Here is a 23,272-nt window from a genome sequence, read left to right as displayed (position 1 = left end):
TTTTCGAATCCATGTGATATTTATATTTTATCATGGGTAGTGTAGATAATGATTACGATTGGGAATATGTCGCGCCACAATATGTAGATTTTTCGACAAATCCACTGGAAGAAGCAGATAATCCTGACGGCTGGTTTGGTAAGTGCGCGGCACCAACGACACCCCCTCTTTGGTCGGTTTGTGTTTTATTACGACTTATTGGATTTAATTGAATAAGAAAAGTCCATAATTTAATTGTACGTTGGCAAAATTTTGGATTCAGATGAGCTTTGTCATTGATGAATAATTAATGGTGGCTGTGGATAAGTAATTGACATGTTTATGCATACACGACTCAAAGTCCTAATGCAAGTAGGACATTTGCTTTTGCCGTTTAAGATTATTAAGGGAATTCAATATTGAGGCAATATGTACATGTAAAAACTACTTTAAGGTAATAAGGACTTACTGCTTATTCATTTTGGTGTGACTGTCTTGCTAATACATTGCAAACTTGTATATGAGATGTAGAAGAGGTACTGTTCCATACATAACTCTCCATCGAACAAAGACTGCTCCTGTTTTTAGCACTATATTTGTTTACCTGGTAGTGTGTTCAGAACACGTGGATCCACCACGTATTTTAAACATGCAAAAGCGTTCTTTTAAACAGATATTCTTTGGAACAGGGTCATTGATTAAAGTAAGCAAGACTCACTAAAAGAGGATGTATAATATTGTGTATGAACTGTCATTGTTTCCATCCTTACACATACATATGTATTGAGGTTATCTCAGGATTATTTATTGAACAGATTCTACAATCTGTTAGCTTACTGAAATTGGAATCAAATCGATACAAATGGCTGTCACTAAGTGCCTTATCCCAAGTCATGAGCAATTAGCAAAATGTTTCAGAAAGATCCTTACTAACAACCAAAGAGATCTTAAATCAAAATTTCTTTTCTATTGTGTGAGTTCAATGAATACTGAGAATTTAAATTGATAAATTAAAAAATCGAACTTGATCCTTACTTTTGAAAAAAAACCAACATTTTTTCATTGTTATAGTATAGCAAAGCATGCACTTTATAAATTGAAAGTTATCTAGATGTATTGATTAAATATACATTGATTAATTTTTCCTATGTGATAAATGTCATGATACGCAATATATTGTGGCGAGTCAATAATGTTGTTGGTGCACTTTTCCCTTCCATGAGAATTCTGAAAAGTTGGGAGGTATACATATATTATAAATGTTAATGAAATGAACTGTTTTTCAATTCTTTGTAGATGCTCCCTCTATTGAGTGTATTGAGGAAGAGTATTTAGAAGAAGATGAAGATTATAATGTCTGTAATGGTGTTGATGTGATAGAGGATGCTGAAAAGGTTGCTACCCCAACAACAGAAACAAGAAGGCTGACCAGATCCTTTGCTTCCACGCCTCTCAATGAAAAGGGACTACCAGAGGCATCAGGTAAAAAGAAATGCTATGTTTGATTGTGGTTACATGGTTCATACTTTAGGAACATGTAAAAAAAATTGAATCAGAGATCTTCAAGGTTATGTTTGTTTCTTGGGCTTAAGCCTAGTGAACAAGATTCATTATTAGGAAGTATCTCCTTGCAGCAGCTAGCTGTCATAGGCTGTCTCTCTGAACATCATACAGGGGATTTGTCCTATGCTGCGTCCAGCAATTGAAGCACTTCTTGATATAAGCTGCATATTGGAATATTTTATGATATTGATGGAATATGCATTGGTAATTGATGTATACCCATTTTGCAGTCACATTTTCATTTAGCCATCACTGTTTAATAACATGTGTATGTAATTTGGATTGTACCCATTATCATTGCTGACTTTGTATAGGCATAGTTACCAAACACTTTGTAAACAACTTTTTCCATTCTCAATGGGTAAGCATTTAATGATTCAGATGTCTCATTTTGAAGTCGGTGATCTCCACAACAGATCACTGCAAACGGTAAGCCCTAAGGGACTTTATGACTTCAACACTAAAAGCAATGGTGTGTAAGATCATTGAGTAAATGAGGACCAATCATTTTTGTCTTGTTTTATTGATTAGAGTAGTAAATAAAGTCAATGAAAATAGTTCTATTTCGTGCTGAAAACAGAATATCTTATGAATATAAAATCATATCTTACCCCAAGGTTGGAAAAGAAAGGGTAATTTTAAATTACCCATTTGTCAATTTTTTATCTTGACCACTGATTAAGTGTCTTGCCCTTGGACACATTAGAACATTATAGGCTGTAATCTCAGCTAGAAATATATTTCCCAGCATAGAGATCAAATCAAATTTCTCAGATCTTCATATGAGGATGCAGTAGTCCCCAAAAAATATGCTGACTTAAACTGTTGCAACTATTACTAAACATTTAGAGACAGAAAAAAAATAAGGTAAGATCAAGTTAACCAGGTACTTAATTTTATTAGACACATTTATTTAATAGTATTAAGAACAAAATCAGATAAATCACATGTTCAAATTAAAAATGTTGATCAAATTTACTTTGTGACAGAAACTAGGAAGACACCATCATTGCGAAGTACACCTGCAAGAACACCAAAAAGAACACCATCCAGAAGTAGAGAAGCTACCAGTCCAGACCTTCCTGCTAAAACTGATACTGAAATAAAGGGTAAATAGAAATTATCATATTGAATATAATAAAGACACTTGGCATGAGTTAGTGACCAGTGAATGGCTGAAATTTACACAATTTTTTGTCAAATAGCGTAAATATACCTCACAATCTCACCACAGAAATATGATGTTATGCAGGTGTTCTTGAAATTCTATTTAAAATTGTATGAAATATCAGGTATTTAAGTCTGACTTTTTATTTTATTACTTAGATGAGACTGTGACCTCGTCTGAACCTGTGGTAACGAAAAACATCTGTACAAATCTGACACAGTGGAGAGCGAAGAGCAAGAAAGAACCATCACAGACAGTCAAGAGTAACAACAAACCTCTGCCAGCTAGAATCAAGAAACAACCAACAAATGGGTAGGCAAACACAATATCACGGACTTGGTTTTAAAAATTAGTTTGATTCTAATTATAAATTTTCAAAAAATACAACAATGTTTGCCTTAAGCATGAATAGCATGGTGTCAGCACCATTCTGCCCCTTATTTCACCTTTTTATCACGACTCCAGTGACCAATATATGTGGCCAATTAGGTTTATGGCAAGTCCCCCTAACCCAGACAAGGGCACTGCCTTAATTATGTAAACAGAGCATCATGACTCACCCATAATCAAATTAACCCCTTCACTTAAGACGATCCATGTGACATGGGGTGTTCAGGTCCATTTGCAACCTCTGGCAATTTAATTGACAAAGGTTATTTCCTACGATTTTACCATATTAAATGGATGAAAAGCCACAGTTTTTGTCTTGTGGTTCGGGTATGCAGCTTATATAACGGTGTAGCATATATGTGGACCAAAAAATTGTAAGACTGAAAAAACTGTTTTAATGCAACATCACTTTGAGAAAGACTTTTGTAAAAAAAATTGTATTGTATCGATACTGCCTTTTTAACAAGTACCTACAAACATCTTTATCCTTTCGATTATTCTTCAGTCTTCAGTCGTACTCTTGTATTCCTTCTAGAATCCATGTGCTAGACACCACAGAACTCTACAGCACTTTGTACACAGATAAACTGTGTCAGTGGCGAAAACTACAAGCAAAATAATGTGGTATTACTGACCATCCATATGAAAACTGACATGACAGCTTTCCTTAAGCAATCATATTTAAACATATGGATGATATTTTTTACATTGCTTGGTAAATTAACTGAATGGATTTGATTGCTTTAATTTTGCCATTATCGGTATTACAAGTATTGCCATGGAGGCAGAACCTACAAACTGAACATGCTACCTCCATTGTATGATTGTAAGAGGCAACTAAATCTTTATATTTTTCCCTAATGTCTCACTTTACACTGCCCCACATTTGACATAAATGGGGAGAGATTTGAGATCTCTCCCTTGTTGGAGACATACCAGAGTCTTTAAAAATGGTATTGTGTAGTGACTACTTCTTGTTTAATGTTCATTACTTTGGTGAAGTAATTACTTATTTATCCATTGTCAGTAAAATGTATGACATGTTCAGATGTCCTACTGGTGCCCATCAGCAGTATGCTTCTGTGTAGTTGCATTATACAGTCGACTCAATCTCCCCCAGTCACAAGGAGGCTTACAGGAACAAGCTGCAGCCCCCAAAATACATGCACTCATTAATACTCTCATGTCACACATGTGGGGATGCCAACCATAGCTGTTTATAGGATGGGAAACGATACACATAAAACCTTCTGGTACTTAAACAATGTTTCTGAAACTAGGTGGTACATATCAGCAATGTAAGAATCTGTGTGATTATCATTTTGCTATATAAGATAATCAGCCTGTTATCCAGCGAATCCCATGTAATAGTTTTGCTTGTGTCACTAATGTATACCCTGGAGTGCTATTCATTGCCTGTAATAGTCAGAATTTGTGATGTCATAATATGGACAATGTTGTTAAATCAAAAAAAGAAAATTGCACCACAAAATCTGCCTCTATGGGATTTTCTCCACATTTTGACTTTAAGACTTTTTCTGAGCTATGTGATAAAAAGTCTGAAATTTGTTTTCATTTCATACAAACTTTATGACGCTTGTCTCAACTTTCAAATGCTTGTTTGATAAAATCTTATAAAAACTTAAACTTGGTACCTATCACGAATATCAGAAATATTTGTATGATTATCATACCATTTTATCTGATGTAGGTTTATAGTTTATTTACTTTGAAACTACACAAATTATTTTATGTTTCAGAGGTAACAGTTCAAAGCCTGTCCAAAATCCAGAGCAGCGGGGCAGATCAACAACACTGAAACGATCAAGTTCATTCAGGCGATCTGCAGACACTGCTAATGCACTGGAGGAGAAGTCAAGCAGTTTGAAGAGATCAAATACTATGAAAAGATCTACCAGCCAAAAACTTGATAATGTATCAAGTTCATCTCTTGATAATAGTAACTCAAAACGAAACCATTCACGTGGCCGATCTGTGGGACGTGCCAACTCTTCAGACAGACAAACACGTCAGAGATTGAACTCTAATAGCTCTGATACAAAGGAGGACATAACAGCTCCAGCTTCTAAGATGCCAAAACTTACAATCCCTAACACACCAACCTTTATGAAGTAAGTCTACAACGGTAAAAATGTACCAGCATGCTTTTACACTGCTTTTTTTTAGGTAACCTGAGACAAAGTCTCAAGTGACCCATTGCTATCACATTTGGTCCGTCGTCTGTCGGAAGCGATGAAGAAAATTCAACTCAGGTGACCGTAAAGACCTATGGGCCACTTTTTTTTCTATTTTTTTCTTTTATTTCTAGAGGATTTAATCAAATTGATGAAACTAACTTTTAAAAAAAAATACAGGATAATGGCTATGGTTACTGTAAATATAAGTGGAAGCACTTTATGAATAATGTATGTATCTTGTTATTTCTTTGAAGGAGGAAGCCTGGTCCGAAAGTAAATTCAGAACAGTACAAGAAAGCTGAGGAGAGAGAGCTGGAAACTATTGCCATGATGAGAAATGAGTTAGCTAAAAAACGTAAGCTAGCCCAAGAGTCGTATAAGAAAGCCATGACTGGCTCGGCATGTCAACCTGTTCAAGCCCATAAATTACCAACAAGACCCACAGAATTCCAGTTCCAGACAGACAGCCGCATTAAATCTACTCATGCAATGGAGACCCGCAGTGAGAGCAAAGAGAAAGACTTTGTAGAAAGCCTTCGTTCCAGCAGTACAACTAAGACCTCTGTTAGTACTTATTTTTTACAGATGTGTACTAGTATCTGTTAGAGCTTGTGTTGTAATATCATCCTTTTCAGTGAAATATTGCATTAGTGCTGGTTTTCATTGTTCCTCTTTTGTGACCTTGTCCAGGTTATAATCTCTAAACTGTACAGAGATATCTACAGGCAGGGCGCATTGCACTTATGTTGGTCACTGAGGCCTGCAACCAGAGGGTTAAGGTCATATAAGTGCTAAATTTGCGATAGAAACTTGTCTTGGCAATAACTTTTGAACTGTCAAAGATATCTTAATAAAATTTTCTTATCCCCCATCTAACAAAGTTGGCGGGAGATATTCAAATGGGTTCCTTCTGTCCATCTAGATGCTGCTCTCTGCATGATATCTTTTGAAAGACTTGTTGGATTTTAATGAAACTTGGTAGGTACACTTGTTACCTTAGTCCCTTGCCCAAGTTTGATTAACTGGGAATTCCACATATATTTAATGAGGCTGCTGTGACCTTATTGGCTGATATCTTGAAACAGTTTTGAGGATTGCTTTCAAAATTTCTTTCAAAAGGAATGATCAAAATTTTTATGAGACTTGCTTAGCAGACTTAGTACCTTAACCACTCGCTCTAAGTTTGATTATTGGCTAATTCTGTGAATACCGAATGAGGCAAATGTGACCAGAATGGCGAATGCTTTGCACAGGATACCTTTGGAAATGATAATAAGAGACCTTTAAAAGACTATAAACATATCTCTTATCGATTTGGAAATTTAGATGCCACAAAATCACGAAAGAATAATAATAAGAAACAGAATAATAAGTCTTTTCATGAGTTGGTAAAAAGCCCTAATAAATCTATGAAAGTGAATCTCCAAGTATAATGTTCGAAGTGATATTGCACTATCACTGGTTATGATTTGTTTTACTGATATTGACTTTCTTGCAATTTTACTCATTTGACTTTTAGATGCTGTATTGTATTTTATTAGTGTATATAAACCATTTCACTGTTTTGTCATACTTAATCAGTAATAGAACCATTGATTGACCAGCATCACTGAAATTAAGTGACAAATATTCTATCATTACCATTGAATAAAAGAATGTAGATGTATGATTAGCCTGTTTTAATATTCACAGTATTATGCTACTAAATTGTTATTATATTGATCACTTTCAACGGAATTTTAACTTGAACACAATAAATGGTTTCAATATGTTAGTTTTCCATGTTGCCCAGTGTATATATTTTACAAATGAACATGAGCAAGGGATCTTGATGACTGTGTTCTTGTTTATATAACATTGATACTCAAAAAGCATAGATTGCAGTTGTTTTCATTGTCAAAACTTTGATGGATGAATTGATTGGATTTTTTTAGCCTCTACATGCAGCAAACCAAAAAGGCCCCACCATCCCCAAGCCATTTAAACTGACAGATTGTAAGAAGCGTAAGCTTGGCAGTATGGAGGACCTGTCTAAAGCTGATACCTACCAGAGTATGGCTGAAAAAGTAAAGGCCTTCCATAGGCAGACACCAGATCGCTTCAGAACAAGGGGTCGTGTTGGCAGTGCTGACAGAGGTATGACTAAAGATAATCTCTCCGCAACACTGCCATAAGTATGACTAAAGCTATTACATGAAGTGTAATATTGGTAGCACCAAGAGAGATAATTAAGTTAAGCTATGTGGCGATATAACTAGCACCAGCAGAAGTGTCTAAAGCTAGCTTGTTGAGAACTTTGGCAAAATTTCCGTTTATGAATTTCATGAACTAAAAATAAGATTATCATGAAGTTTGAAAGTTAAGTTAACTTCCTGGCAAACCAAAGTAATTAAGGATATTCAGAAAGATTAAAATGCTGCTCAAATGTTAGGATTGTGACCACTGTATGACATAATAATTTTCCCAGAATAGAAACTATGAAGAGCTGAAAAAATACACAGTTCATTCCAGAAACATTTGTTGTGCGAGTGATTGTCTAACATAGCCTAAAGAAATTGTTGCAATGGGTTGTCATTTATTGGTAGTGCTGACAGATTTTCACTGTTATGATAAAAAATGTTAGTTCTAAAAAGAATTGATTTTTCCAAACAGGTGAAGGTACCCGAGGCAGATCAAAATCACCAAAGAAAGTATTGACTCTTCCAAAGACTCCACAGTTTGAGACACGAGGAAGAACTCGATCCCATCACATACCAACCCAACAGGAGAGGGAGGAGGAGGAAGTTCAAGAGATGCTCATGTAGGTTCTATAGCTCTTACCTTGACTGACAAGTACTGGTTATCCTTATTTTATTCAAACTCTTTCAGAAAGTCATTGAAGACTGTTTCATAAATTAGTAGAGGAGCTGTACAATCAAACAAGTAATTTTTCTGCATCATCTTGAAGATGATATGTATTGTATTAGAAGCTGTGCTTTGCTTAGAACATTAGCAGTCTGACGTTTGGTTTTGTTTATGATACTTGTATAATGATGTAGGGAAGAATTAGAGGGACCATGCAAGTTAAATTATCAGATATGAATATTTGGAAATGATTGAATTGTAAGGCTAGTACACCTCCACATCTAGATTTTAACTTCTCTTTCGATCACTTTGGATTTTCCTCAGTTGTCTCCGAGGCTTCAATATTTAGGCCTCTAGCATCATTGAGGAATCCTAGAACAAAACAGCTGTGCAATACGGTTTACTCCATTGTGTTGCTGTATCTAACTCTAAATTTTAATTAAAAGGTGTTATTCTTTTATGCTGTTTGAATCGTTTACATGCTTCGACAAACAAAAACTCATTTACATAGCTGCATTGAAGCATTCATCCATTCATTGTAACACAACATAAATCTGGTGTTTCCACAACCATTGAGCTTACAAAATTTAATTTTAGTCATTTTCACAGCATACATATATAAGAAATTTACGATAGCTTATTTGTCATTGTATTGTGTATTAGTCAATTTTTTTTTCTGCCATTCATATATTCTGCTGGCCCCAGTTCATCTGGAGACCTTTCTGATTGTTAGATATTTAGGTATAGCCTGATCTCGACCAGTACTGGTATGTAGGCAATTTACTGCACAGCAGGCCTAATTTTTGGGACTCAAGCAGAAGGTCCATAATAACTAGTACTTTTAATTACAAATTCTTTTTATATTGATTGAAACATTTCTTGGCAATCTTTTCTTTTTATCAGGAATCAATTCAAAGCTCATCCTGTGAATGAAAGGATTTTGACAAACCCAAACACAGGTGTAAGGAAAGTGGCATCTAAACCTTTAACCAACCCCGAGGAGTTCCACTTAACAGCCGCAGACAGGCGGACACAGGACAGTTCTACAGAAGAAGAGAAATTTGAATTTCATGCCAAACCAGTACCTAAAAAGATACTAGAAGGCCCTGTGGTGAGAAAATATTAAATCTGTATTTTACTTGCATGTTTGTTTTGAGAATGTTTTATTGATTTACAAGAACCTGTTTAGCTTAATTTCTGAACATCCCTCCTAACTCTCAACAGCCTTAGTGCTATTTTGGTCATCCTTGAATATCAGTTATATATTTGGCAATGATATGTCACTTTTGGCTTTAAGTTTCAAACACAAATCTTTAAGATACAATTCAAACTCCTTTACATTCAGAAACTCCATTTAGTTCCGTCACAACATGATGTAGATTGATGTGTACTGTCAGTTTGTAACATTTGCAGAGGATTTAGTTTTTCTATAATTGTGTTTAGTTAAGTAGTGAATCTAATGGGCAGAAACTGTATGTTATATGTTTATACAGATAAAATGTATAGATATGCATGAAAGTTAATTTCTCTGACCTAGCTCTCATCCACTCTGTTTTGTTTGATTGAACTGTCACAAGGTATTTTCTTTATACCCCAGGGATTAAAACCAGCAAAAGTATTGGCTCCAACAATTCCTAAGTCACCTGCCTTTGCTTTGAGGAATCGTGTACGGATGCCTGCTGAGTTAGAGGAATCTCAGGTATCTTTTAATCTCAAATCACCCAGAGAAGTGCCAATTATAAGGCGTAACATCAGATTTTACAACTGTGGTGCTAAGGCTAAAACATTAGGATTTTGTTTCCTGTTTATCAAAGCAGTAAAATCACTAAGATTGAAAGAAATACTGATAGCTCAAAGTGCAGATGTCTCATGATTCATTAGAAAATGCATTGGCCTATACAGCCGTTGTATGAAATCTTCAAAAAAAGGTAGTTACAATTTGATTTCTTAAGCATGAATTGGCATTTAATATCTACCAATTTTAAATATTAAGTCAGTGTATACACTCAGTTATGATGTTACACCTATAGTTCATTTACATGCTGCTGAAAAGTCTGCAGTCGTGATTTATTTGTCAAGCTTTTGAATCAGTTTTGTTTATACGTTCTGCATGGCTGTCGGGTAGTATCCAAATAGAACTAAAATTTGAACATATTCTGTTCTGTAGTCCTGTATAAAGACTTTCAAGGCTCAGAACTCATTAAACATTGCCCTGGTTACATTGCAGAATGAACCTCAAAAAGTCAAGGCTAATCCAGTGCCTCATGCGGGAGTACCATTCCAGCCAAAGCTTGGTCATAAGAGTACTATTCCTGAGCCTTTCACGTTCGAGGAGAGGGATCAATTTGTGAAAGCAAAGAAGGAAGAAAAGATCAAGGAAATATTGGAAGAAGAGAAAAGAGTAAAAACATTTGTTAATTTAATTCTTCTTTAACTTTAAATATTGGTAGCAGTCAAACATGCGTCTATCAAGTGAAATTTGTTAGAGACACTTTACTGTAAATGTTGGTATGTCAAGTGGTAATATTTTGGCTATGTTATTGAGGATGGAAAAAAAGGCATGAAAAGAACATACCAATACACGGAGAATCAAAAATTATAAAAAGAAATACGCAAATTTTATTTCAAGCTTTTTGGTAAATTGCAAAAATCTGAAACATCTATGAAATGTCACAGTGACCAGATACCAGTCCTAAATATAATTTTCTGTATTTCAAAAAAGCATTTATTGATTTAAGGCACGGGAATTCCAAGCTCAAAGTTGTCCAGGTCAAACAGGTGATACACTTCCTGAAAAACACACGAAACCTCCAACAAGACCTCAGCCCTTCAACTTTGACATCGACAGTAGAGGAGCCAAACGGGCAGAGGAGTGGAGTCGTAAGGTATATGTACGTCTCTTTGCCTTGTGCTCATTGTAACATTGCACTCTCCTTTTTATCACTTTCCTTATCATCTTTTGGTTCACTATTTTTTAATCCTCTAACCTTTTACAAAACTTTGTGTGTTTATTGATTATTCACTTCAGTCATTTGTTTGTTGTTAAGTCACTATGACCTTGTCCTCATTATTCTATCACTTTGACCAAGTGCTCATTATTCAATGGCTTTAACTTCACGCTCATTATTCAATCACTTTTCCTTGTGCTCATTACTCATTCTCTTTGGTCATGTGATCATTACTTAATTATTTTGACTTTGTGCTCATTAGTCAGTCACTTTGACCAGGAGACGTACAATACGTCCCTGCTTTTACCAAGTGCTTATTGTCTATTGCCTTGTGGTCATGTTAAAAAAAAGTGAAAATCAAAATGATTGATTAGACAATATATCTGCTGATACTGTAGAATTTTTTTATTATTATTGCAACCAAACCTGTTCATTGCTGCCAATGTTAATATCATAACAATTAAGTGGTACTATTGTTGTGATAGGTATTTTATTCAGACATGAAAATATATATAAAAGGTTGGTTGGGTGGCACAGTGGTAACACACTTGTCTGACACCTAGCTGTCCAGGATTCAATTCCCGGAATCGATGTGAAAACATGTGAGGTTACCAACATGGGGTTTCCCCGGGTATTCCAGTTTTCTCCCACAGTAAGATCACCCTGCACTTCCATCCATGCCAGGAAGAGTGATAAAGAAAGGCTTAAAGCTTGTTTCGCAATTATAAAATAAATCAAGGTCTATTTTTAAAATGTATATACACATGTTACAACAAAATTTCACATGAAATATATATTGCAATATCACCATTTTTGAAACAGTGAGTTACTGCAAATGATTTCAAAAAAATTGAAACTGCTGAACTTTTGTTTGACTTACCATACTTGATCTTAATACAAGACACACAACCCTAGGTTGGTCAGATGATAGCATAGTTGCTGGTTTTATTTTCCAGATTGAGGAAGAGCTAAGACAACAGAGGCTCCAAGCCACCTTTAAGGCCACCAACAGTGATGTCCTTATCAAGAAGCCATTTGTGCCGTCTAAGTCACTCAAACCATTAACTGGTAATCTCACAACTTGCATTTGAATATCTCTCTCTTAATTGAGATTTTTTCTACCCCCTTGTCATAAATTCTGTAAAGCTTTGTATTCTAAGGCTACTGTAAGAACAAAAAGTGCAGATCAGGAAATCCTGATCATTGAACAAAGTTCCCTTGGAGTTCTTGAAAAATAAGGAAGAAATCTGGATTCATGTGGCTATAGCTTTAAGTGTTGTTGATGTACTTCCAGTTATACCATTTTGGTTTATTCTCTAGCTTTTCTTAACGTCAATCATTTGCAAATTTTCTTGACTGTTTTTCTGTCCTCGTCTCGGTTCAAGTCTATGGTAAAAGGTTTCTGATTCATATGTTGTGTTTTTGTCTTTTCATTTTAAAATTAAAGTAATAAAGTCTGATTTATTTGATAATTCTGTTTTACAGATGTAAATGACTTTGAACTTAACACAGACAAGAGATCCAGATCACGTGAAGCATATGACCAACGCAGGAAAGCCCTTGAAGCGGAGGCAGAAGCATTGAAACGTCAACGAGAAAAACGACAAGAAGAACAAGAAAAAATTGCTATTGCAAAATTAAGAGCAGAGATGGTGCCCAAATCTCAACCAGTGAAACATTTTAAAACTGTTGAAGTTTTACCAAGTGAAAGACAACCCACAATTCCAATGTCACCTAAATTCTCCACAGACAGTCGTCTGCGCAGTAGTGTGCGTGTGTGAAGAAGTGTAAGGTGATTAATATATGACAGCTGTATAGAGTGAAGCTGTTACGATTGGACATTGATGTTAAAGTACATCTGATTGATAACATCCTCTAAGTGGTGTACACTGCCCAGCATGAGTTACTTTCCTTTGTGTGGGGTTAATTGTAAAACGTACTTATTGGAGTGGAATTTGCCAGTTCCATTTAGTGTTGATGACCAAGTACGGCGAGAAGAAAGTCCGTAGTTCTGTTAACATTAAAACAAAATAATTGTTGGGAATCGTTGTCAAATATGCCTTTCTCTAAGCTATGACAGGTTAATCAATTGTTTTTGCTGACATTAATACTAAATTTCTACACTTTTACAAATTTACACCATCATGTAATACATCTCTACACACTCGATATAACTATACCTTTATAAAAATGCACAAGACTTGAAAGATAAGTGAATACTAGAATGCTGTATATTTTACTTAAAACTGAATACCCTTCCATTTTAATAATCTGAATACATTTTATCATTGTAAAATATCATTGTCATTTTGCTTTTAGAAAATATAAAAAACAAGAAATTGATGTAAATATCTTTTCTTATTGGATCATTTTGAGTTCATTATTTGATAAAGATTGATGTAAATACCAGGTATTGGATCCGATATTGCTAGTGTTCATATCTGTTTGATCATTGCGAGAAACATGTTTTCTTAAACACAGATCATTTGATCATCACGAGTGCACATTTATTTTGTGAACCTTTGATAATCGGATCATTTAAAAAAAATATGCAAAGATTGGAAATGATCATTTCAAGGGTATGTGTATTGTGTTAGATCATTTCGAGACACTTGTTAGTGTCTTATTGACTATTGAAGTTCATGTATATATGAATCTTAAATCATTTCGAGACACTTGTTAGTGTACCTTATTGACTATTGAAGTTCATGTATATATGAATCTTAAATCATTTCGAGACACTTGTTAGTGTACCTTATTGACCATTGAAGTTCATGTATATATGAATCTTAAATCATTTCGAGACACTTGTTAGTGTACCTTATTGACCATTGAAGTTCATGTATATATTAATCTTTAATCATTTCGATATACATGTTAACATCAGTTATTTCAAATGCAAGTGTATTATTTATCATTTTGAGAGACATCTGAATGTTTATCATTTGGATTGCATGTATATTAATTATTAATCCTGTGTAAACTTTTGTTTGACTTACCATACTTGATCTTAATTACAAGACACGCATAGTTTCTTCACCTTTATTATTGATCATTCAGGAGGTGTATGCTTATCAACATTTGGAGATATCTGAATATGTTCAAATCACTCTTGGTACATGTTTATTTTTTCATCTTGAATTGTTCATGTATTGGATAATTGTAAGATATACATCAGCATTTAGTTTTAAATCACTTTCTTTTTGAGAACACATGCTGTATTTGTTATTTTTTGAGATGAGTAGGTAGATTTATTCAAATCAGAAAGTATGCAGTTGTGTTCGTCCTATAGCACTTCTGTTATAGACAGTATTGAGAATCAAATCCCTTCTGTAATAGACAGTGCCAACTGCTTCTTTGTCTAGGACAACAACTTAAGCCTTTCTTTAATCATATGTATCAGACATCGGATTTCTTTGACTTTGAACAACTTTCATCAAACAAATTTTTGATATGTCATTGTATTTGTCATATTCTTGTTTATAAAATCATTGATATGGCATGTACAGTTAAACAGAATAGCATGACATATTAATGTAGAATTGATAGGAGTATGGATGAGTGAGTGAAAGATTAAAGACAGAACTGTATTATAGTAATTTTGCACTCATTTGTAATTATAACACTTAATCATGCCTTCACTCAAATGAAATGTTATCACTATTTTAGAATTTCACCTATTGTTTTATGTATCTACTTTCCATACTTCCTCATTTCTTCTCTGTTTCCTTTATGGTCTTTTTTGTGTATGGGTGGTTATGTGTAACTTGACTTTGTCGAACATTCTCTGTATCATTGAGTCATTAGCTTGTGTATAAGATTTGTAATTAACATGGTTTAAAACATATGAGTATATATTGGTGACATTGCTAAAAAATATATTGAAGGAGATGTCTTTTAGTGTGTGCTTCTTTTTTCAGAAAAAATGAACTTTTAGAATGAAGTTATATGTAGAAAGACCTTGATTTCAAAATTGGTACATAAGTATGTTATCAGATTGTGTGTACTGGATCCCAGGATTATCAAAACGTGTAAACGCAGTTTGATATCTTTCTTGTGATATTTCTCTTGAAAAGATTTGTGTTTTGAGAACATGTCTACCATGATAGAAATTCTTATTTCTAGTTTCCTGGTCTTATCCTCGGATTACAATAATATTGAGGTGTTACAAATGGTAGACATGTGAATCATAGTTAGTATATAGTACAACAATATGTTATTGTGATAATAGAAATAAACATTTTAAGCCATACTTTTATCTGTGTATCTTGATTTCCTACCCATCAACAGTGATCATTACTTTGTAGTTACTACAACTGTACCAGGTACTTATTTGCTGGCACTGTAAGTCTAGTAACCTTCTAATGTTCCATTTTTATGGGAGGTGGCAAGGTGGAGGTAGGGGGTATAAAGTAGTGTTATCCTTGTCTGTTCCATCCTGAATGAACGCCATGATTATAGAACATCATTTCTCATGGGATTTTGATTAAACATATGCTGAGACTATGACAAGGTCTTGGATGATTTTTATGTTTCCTGGTTCAAAGGTCAGTGTTACTATCTATAGAAATGTGGTGGCCATTAATACCTGTGTAGCAGAAGCATGAGTGTCTTACATACATTCTTTAATTTTTACATCTGGCTATTTTTGGGTTTGTGTACAGTGCCTTTGCTCAAGGAGTCGAGAGCTAATTATCAAGTTAGGGTATATTAAAACAGGTACAACACATGTATCTATTCTCTAAACCAGTTCTTATGAAGCGAAGTAAAGCATCAGTACCTTAACCTAAGGCAGTTGTATGCTAGCAACGAATTGTTTTAGTTAATCCTATCCTTTAATATGTAAAGTTTTTATGGAATAGAACTGCTTCCTGTGAAGAAAAACTCACTTCAAACAGAATATTGCATTTGCCTCTCAAATTAAATATATTTTAATCATTGATCAAGGCCTATGACAAGTTAGAGAAAACAAACCTGTCAAAATCCACATACATAACAAGGAACCTAAAGGGCCTACACTTAAAAAAGTAGATGGGATCTATCCAATAGCAAAAAGTTCAACTTTCAAAATATAATAATGCTGCCTGTCAGCCATTTTACTTTTTCAGTCCAAAAATGAGATCCCAAAGTGATCTTGGTGCCCACAATTGTTTGGTCATATTTTTTGTCTTTAAAAGTTTAAAAGTATAGTTATAATAATCTTAGTCAAAATCCAAGATGGCTATCTGCCAGCCAATTTGTTTCTCCGATCGATCCCAAAATCAAAAGGGTGTAACTAGGGACTTAGGGGAACCCATATTCTAAAAGTAATCCAAGAAAGATTTATCAAGTACTTTCAAGAAATAGCAATAATACATTTTCATAGTCAAAATCCAAGATAGCCGCATTTCCGCCACAATTATGGACCAAAGCGAACATATACATGAAATTTGAGAAGGATCCATCCAGTACTTCTCCAAAGCTGACAAATTATTACTGTCAATAACAAAGATGGCTGCTTGTCGGCCATTTTGGTTCTTGATTAGTCTCAGAATAATGTATGGACAACTGAAGACTAAAGCTGAACACCATAAGAAATTGGAGAATGATCCATGCAATACTTCTCCAGAAATAGTGATAAAAGATATTACTGTAAAAATCCAAGATGGCAGCCTAACGGCCATATTTTTTTCTGGTAAGTGCTATAACCAAGCAATGCACTGCTATGGACCTAAGAAACTTACAATTAAAATTTGATGATGATCCATCTTGTATTTTTCAAGAAACAGCGATAACATACTGTCAGTTAAATATGCACAACTAGGGACCAAGGAGATCCATCTAATACTTCTAAAGAGAGAACGATAAATTTCTACTATCAAAATCCAAAACATCTGCTTGTCCGCCATCGCTGTTTTGGAGTTACAGCAATACTTCCTATAAAATAATGATAACAATAATTGTTTCAGAACAGACAAATCGACAATAGCTGCTGACAGCCATCTTAAATGTTGCATCATGCTCAAAAAGTGATGTCCCCATACCGAACTTACCCCTAATGTTAGACAACTCCCTCTGTCATTTTGGAGAGAGAGAATGGAAAACCTTATCTAAATGTCCACTATCAACGAATTTAAATGCAGTTTACATTTTCAATTTCTATTTATTGAAATTTACTGACATTAAATTTACCTCAGTACAATCAAAGTACTGAATGTCACAACCATAAATCCACATATTTAAAACAAAGCAGAAACTTTTGTCATAAATTTTTTTAATTCAAAAGTTTCAACTTCGTGCACATTTGAATACAACACAACATGGCAATTTTTATAACACAAGTGCACACAACAATAAAATGATACCATTCCAAAGAGATTTTGTTGGCTACAAATTTCAGTGTTAAGTGTATTATTGGCTACAAATTTCAGTGTTAAGTGTTTTAAGACATATTTATTTGTGTTATTAATTCTATTTTACCATTCTAAGTAAAAGTACTGATAAATTATATCTATCAAACAACTTGAGGATTGTTGGTTGGATTGAGATTTGAGATAACCATTCAATTTCCAATAATTACGTAAATACACCTTTAATACCTAAGTTCACCCCACTTAATTTAAACTTGGATATATTGAAATACTGCTTCATTTGAAATGAAACAGAACTCCTGTTTTTATATATATCAATTTTTTCATTTGAAATTATACAAAGCCCCTGTTTTTATATTTATGAATTTTTTAATACACAATCACTTGATTTGAAATATTGCTTCATTTGAAAGGTAAGTTATGGCCGCAATCAATGATGAATCATTGTTTTCATATTGGTTCATTTGAAAGCTGCCACAATCAACTTATATTGCTTAAAATAAGCACAAATGTGTAGACAGAAATTCTATCAATTTCCTGTCAAACAATATTTCTTATTTGTTACTTCAACAACAAATGCCTTTCAACATTGTATTGAATTTTTGTTTCAGGGTCGAAAGATGGTGGCTATACTTGTATAACAACCAGCAGGACAACTTATCTACATAATGTTCAAAATGTTTGGAAATTCTTCTTTTTTTTTCCATAAAAATGTCCCATTGTTGATAAATCACTAAAATTTCATAGTCAAGTAAATTCCATGTCAGTTCATGAGAATATTAGAATGAAACTGAGATAAAACAATCTCACAAATATCCAGTCACATATACACCTATCACAAATATCCTGTAGAAACTTACACAAGTTTATCACATATGTGAAATTCTCTCTTATGTGTGATATTGTCTGTTTGTGACAGCCTGTCCAGCAAGGAAACTCACACAAGGCAGTGAATGTGATATCAGTATTTCCATACAACATAACGGCATCTTTATATGTCCCAATCAGGCTGTGTCAGTGGTATAATGTCTGATCTACCCGAGCACCAAATAAATGCCGCCACGACAAAGGAATTTTCCATCCTGGAAGTGGTTTAATTATTTTTCCATCTTCATTTTTCTTTGGCTGAAAAGACAACAAATCAAACATTTTATGACTTAAAATCTTAAAATTAAAAAAGAGATATTCGGAAGTAATACTCTATCAAAAAAAATAATTCTATATGAATTCTCTGTGAGAACATTACAGTGATGTCACAAAATCTTTACTAGCTTTCCCTACAAGGATGAAAAGTGATTAACAAAATCTCAACTGGCTTTCCCTGTGAGGACCAAAAGTGATATCACAAAATCTGTACAGGCTAAGGTATGTTATAGAGTAATCTTGCCTAGTCTCCATTTTGTTTCAGTACCAACCTTCATGTCCACGAGATCGAGCCACATGTTTAGTCGAGACGCCAGATAAATAGCATCCTGAGCATTGTCTCCTTCTGAACAGAACAGCATCAAAACCAAAACTGGCATCTCCTTCCCACTGTAACAGGTATGTATTAAAAATGAAGGTAACATATTTATTCAGGAATAAGTCCAAATTCCTCCAGGACAATGATACATATTTGTTGTTAGTTAATCACCTAAAATGTAGTCCAAATCATTCTAACATTGTATCAACTTTTTTATATCGGTTTGGACTCCACAAATCCAGTATCCAGTATCTGGACTCAAGACCGATATAGAATATCAGAATAATTCAGTACAACCTTACTGGAATGAGCAAGAAGTAACATGTTTGTTCCCTGGGCTTTGTTCAGGATCACTGCAGTATGTCATATGTATACACTGATGCCTTACACCAGCTGTAGATATAAAGTGAACACAGACTAATAGCTTTTGTAACTTTCACATTAATACTGTTGAGACAGAGGGACATAATGTGGTAAGGCCGTTTCTCCATTACAGACTTTTTTTTATAAATACATATTGTCATGTGATTACACTATTAGTCTAGGAAGGATACAGACATGCCTCAGTACAGAGATAAACTTTATATACACTGTCTTGTTTGTGATCTCACACAGTACCAAGTATTAGATTGTTCTGTCCTGTATGATCTGTGTGGTACCTTTATGTGATATTTTTCCTGTCTTACCATTCCTCCAGTAAAGACTTGGCTATTCCACCTCCTGGTATGTATATATAATCTGGTTGTTTCTGTCCATTTTGAAGCTCTTCTGGGGTTGGAGCTGGAAATGTGTGCCTGCGTTCTAGATCCAGCCAATTAAGTGGAGCAGCACGCAGCCTTTGGCACGTTGAGGAGTCCTCCATGGACTGGGAGGCAAGGAAACGAAGTTGGTCTCTTCAAACAGATATATTGAATTTGAAAATTACACATTTTAACTTCTTCTAAGATCTACTATTTTAATTTGACCATCATTTGTTAATGACAACAAACTTAACAAATAAAAAAAAGTTATCAAGTAATCTTGCTGTACACTAATCATTGGTTGATTAAAAAAAACCCATCTAAATATGCATATCTGTTTATGTAAAGAACTCGGGAACATATTGCGATTCCAACATCAAGTTACAAACAAATATCATTACTCTGGGCCTCATATTTGATTAGAAGAAGTTTGAAATTGACCTTAACATGTTGAAAGTGGTTTAAGGTTTTAGCACACATTCACATGTTCTTTAAGGTACCAATCTGTGTTCCCTAAAACGAGTACTAAAGAGGGTGTTATTTTCGCAGGGTTGTATATTTCATTGTTCTTGGGTTTTTTTCAAGGTAGAATAATGATAAATAAAAATACTGCAAAACTGATTTATTTTGCCACACCCAAATTTTATCATTTCATATCAAATTAAGGAAATCTAATTTTAGCTTTGTCATATTTCTGCCACTAAAGTGAAAGAACTAAAAAAATATCAATTCTTTTTCAAATAAACATGAAGAATGAAAACACTACTTCCATAAAAAAAAAAATTCTTTTGTATAAAAGTCTTGACGAAACCACAAAAATTTAAACCAATTTCCAGTTCTGATATTGGTGTTTGATGAGATATATACTTTGCATGAGATGGCAGTTTTCATGATGAGGTCATATTGAAATTTACTTAAAAGCTCACCCCTGCAGCTGTACATCTAGTCTTTCCTCACTGCGACTGCTTGTCAGGATAACCAGCCTTGTAAAGGACATGCTGGTGACCCATTCTTTCAACCATTTTCTAAACATTGCCATTTTCCCCTGTAACAAATAGTATCATATAACACAGAACATAATGTAGTATATAATTTCATGTCTAACCACAACAGATTACTAAAATCATGATTTACCAAACATTACTGTTTTTTTCAGAGTTGTTTATAAAATTATTGTTAATCAAGGGATTGGAAATTGAAACCTAATACAAATGTCAACCAATTCTAGGATGAAGGATTTTTTGCAATAAGAGAGAATATATACAGAGAGTCACAAGGAAACCAACTTTCTAGATAGAGTAACAGTGATGTTGACTTTTGACGTCCAGACCACGAGAGAAATCTTAAGAAAGCACACACAGCAAGAAAGAAATGTACAAACTTAAGTTTGAAAGGCACCAGGCAGGTCAAGATGGGAACCAATTTTCTATTCCTAGTAATTGACTTTGAACTCAGACATTCTAACAGGAACTATAATCCAAAGTACACCTAATACAGAATTAAGTTTGTTGAGTCTAAGTGCAATCAAATTATTTTCATCGAAATCAAGTTTCTATTTATAGCATAGATGGTCTGGTCCTTCCACTTTAGACATAAAAGAATTCCACACAAAAAAACTATAAGTAAGTTTGGCAAACTCAAAGGAACTTGTGTCATTGTACAGAATTATTTGTTTAAATGACAAAACTGATGACCTACACTGACAAAATGATGGTCTTATCCTTCTGCCTTTCCACATATTACGATTCCAAGCAAGCACTCTCAACTAAGAAACTTTGAGAAGCTCAAAGGCACTTGATTCAATGCACAGAATTGTTTGTTCCAATGACAACACTGACAATTTTCTTTACATGATAAAACCACTGAATTGTCTATAACCAGAGATCAGTATTTCTGTCCTAAAGTTGATGTTTTCTTTGATGGTGTCAAATATGGCAGTTTTACGAAAAGTTTAAAGCAAGAAGGATGTATTTTTCATTACAATCATGAAATGAGGTAAGATTCCTCAAGGATTACTAGAATATACATACAATAGTTGTACCTATTATTCCTTACCCTGACAAATGGAGCCCTCTGCTGTATAACCACTACTTTGTGTTCAATGCTCTCATACACTGAAAACAAACACATCTCATCAATCAAAAGCTCTGGACACAAAGACTATCATTCTTTGTTTATGGTATGTTTGGACAAGAAACATGAACCACAATGTGTTCATATTAGAAATTTTATTTAACTTACCTTTGTTCATTATATCCAGTAGAAATTAAAATATCCAAAATTCTTAATTTTTCAAAAGAACACAAATTTACATTTACTAATATCTAATCATTTACCATATTGATGAATTATATTATTTAATGCTCAATTTTAAAAAGTATATTGTCATTTACAAAAAGTTAATCAAACAAAATAAACTTATGAACTTTACTAATACGCTTAATCAAAAACAAAAACGTTGAAATATTAAAGATATTGGAATGAAATCAACCCACCATCACAGCTAGTTACAAGTTTACAGTCACTGAAGTCTTCATGAGCAAATGGATCATTGCCAACCAGAGGGAGGATGCTTTCATGGTGGATATGACCCACTCGTTCCATCCATAGTGTCGAGATAAGCAGGTCCACAGCAAGCTGTCCAACATTTCCTACCGACACTGCTGGCTACAAAATATTCAAATATATTTCTCATTAATTTATCACACTTAATTAACTTTGTGGTAAATTACAATTTGTATCACCGACTTTATTCTCTATTGACTAAAGTGTAAAGCCACTGGGAGCATTTAGTGCAAATGTCAGAGATGAGCATGAGTTTAACCTTGATCAGACCTTTTTAGCCATACTTGAAGCAATGGAGGAGATAAACTTGAGATTTTTACGAAATAAAGGAAGCGAAAACTGAATTCTTCACATTTTGCGTAAACAAGTACAATGTTGCATGGGTTAGGCCTATTGGATCATGTCAAAAGTTAAAAAAAATATGTATATCTATTTCAAAATGACCCTGGATTTGAGAGACTAAATAATAGCTCAAAGCAATAATATGATGATTATTCCTGAAATTCATGACTGTTAAGACAAACTATTACTCATATGAAAGGTTGTGTCAAAAATGTTTAACACATCTGGTAAAAATCGGTTTCGTTAAAAATTAATAATTCTAAAATAAAACGGAGCTTTAATAAGACAAAGAAACAAGAAAAAGAAATTTCCGTTTCGGTCTGGCGCGATGGCAATTCAATAAGCCGATTATCCTTGGACCTCTTACCAGTTACTGTAACATTATAAGAAAAATTCGCACACTGTAAGAAAAGGAAATCTTACCATGATCAGGGTGTAGTCTCCCCATTCCCTTAATTTTCTTTTTGGATCCGATTGTATAAACATGGTCAAATTTTAAGAATGCTATTTAAATCAACATCAGTACTTCATGTAAACAAAAGCATCGTCATGCACCGCACATGGAGGCAGCCATTATCAATATTACTTTACACGAGATTTCTTTATCTTTTCCTGTCGGATTATAGCTAAAACTTGCATTCTGCTGTGTATTTATGATTTCAGTTGATAATTATTGATTAAGTTAGGGTTTCTTATTCAAATAGAGTGAATATCAGTAATGTC

General features: G+C 34.1%; 2 protein-coding genes across 2 annotated transcripts; one reads left to right on the top strand and one right to left on the bottom strand.

Annotated features, from left to right (window-relative positions):
- The first annotated feature begins 3 nt into the window (after nucleotides 1–3).
- Nucleotides 4–13,044, top strand: LOC132546723 (targeting protein for Xklp2 homolog). Its single transcript, XM_060210440.1, has 14 exons — nucleotides 4–138; nucleotides 1,276–1,461; nucleotides 2,532–2,651; nucleotides 2,869–3,022; nucleotides 4,861–5,232; nucleotides 5,553–5,862; nucleotides 7,233–7,434; nucleotides 7,951–8,098; nucleotides 9,046–9,253; nucleotides 9,740–9,841; nucleotides 10,370–10,543; nucleotides 10,881–11,027; nucleotides 12,047–12,158; nucleotides 12,576–13,044. Exons 1-14 carry the CDS (start codon nucleotides 33–35, stop codon nucleotides 12,869–12,871), a joined length of 2,637 nt encoding a protein of 878 aa, XP_060066423.1. The 5' UTR covers nucleotides 4–32; the 3' UTR covers nucleotides 12,872–13,044.
- Nucleotides 13,045–17,356: 4,312 nt separating this feature from the next.
- LOC132546714 (proteasome assembly chaperone 2-like) lies at nucleotides 17,357–23,094 on the bottom strand. Its single transcript, XM_060210431.1, has 7 exons — nucleotides 22,973–23,094; nucleotides 22,138–22,309; nucleotides 21,698–21,756; nucleotides 20,569–20,687; nucleotides 19,589–19,795; nucleotides 18,856–18,973; nucleotides 17,357–18,565 (listed from the first exon to the last, which is right to left on the bottom strand). The coding sequence occupies exons 1-7, from the start codon at nucleotides 23,033–23,035 to the stop codon at nucleotides 18,455–18,457; spliced, it is 849 nt and encodes a 282-aa protein (XP_060066414.1). The 5' UTR covers nucleotides 23,036–23,094; the 3' UTR covers nucleotides 17,357–18,454.
- Nucleotides 23,095–23,272: the final 178 nt, after the last annotated feature.

The sequence above is a fragment of the Ylistrum balloti genome, unplaced genomic scaffold (genome assembly GCF_031769215.1).
Source record: "Ylistrum balloti isolate Yb309-2 unplaced genomic scaffold, AGI_CSIRO_Ybal_v1 Utg369908, whole genome shotgun sequence".
Taxonomy (NCBI): domain Eukaryota; kingdom Metazoa; phylum Mollusca; class Bivalvia; order Pectinida; family Pectinidae; genus Ylistrum; species Ylistrum balloti.
The sequence above is the reverse complement of the archived record's forward strand: the minus strand, read 5'-3'. Positions and strand labels throughout refer to the sequence as shown.

What these genes read in the sequence shown, in the direction of transcription:
- LOC132546723 (XM_060210440.1), top strand. Translation starts at nt 33, where the DNA reads ATGGGTAGTGTAGATAATGATTACGATTGGGAATATGTCGCGCCACAA. An exon ending in TAATCCTGACGGCTGGTTTG is followed by an intron (nt 139 to 1,275) that starts GTAAGTGCGCGG and finishes AATTCTTTGTAG; the next exon opens with ATGCTCCCTCTATTGAGTGT. An exon ending in CTGAGTTAGAGGAATCTCAG is followed by an intron (nt 9,842 to 10,369) that starts GTATCTTTTAAT and finishes GTTACATTGCAG; the next exon opens with AATGAACCTCAAAAAGTCAA.
- LOC132546714 (XM_060210431.1), bottom strand. Translation starts at nt 23,035, where the DNA reads ATGTTTATACAATCGGATCCAAAAAGAAAATTAAGGGAATGGGGAGAC. An exon ending in CTAGATGTACAGCTGCAGGG is followed by an intron (nt 19,796 to 20,568) that starts GTGAGCTTTTAA and finishes ATCTGTTTGAAG; the next exon opens with AGACCAACTTCGTTTCCTTG. An exon ending in AAGTCTTTACTGGAGGAATG is followed by an intron (nt 18,974 to 19,588) that starts GTAAGACAGGAA and finishes TACCTGTTACAG; the next exon opens with TGGGAAGGAGATGCCAGTTT.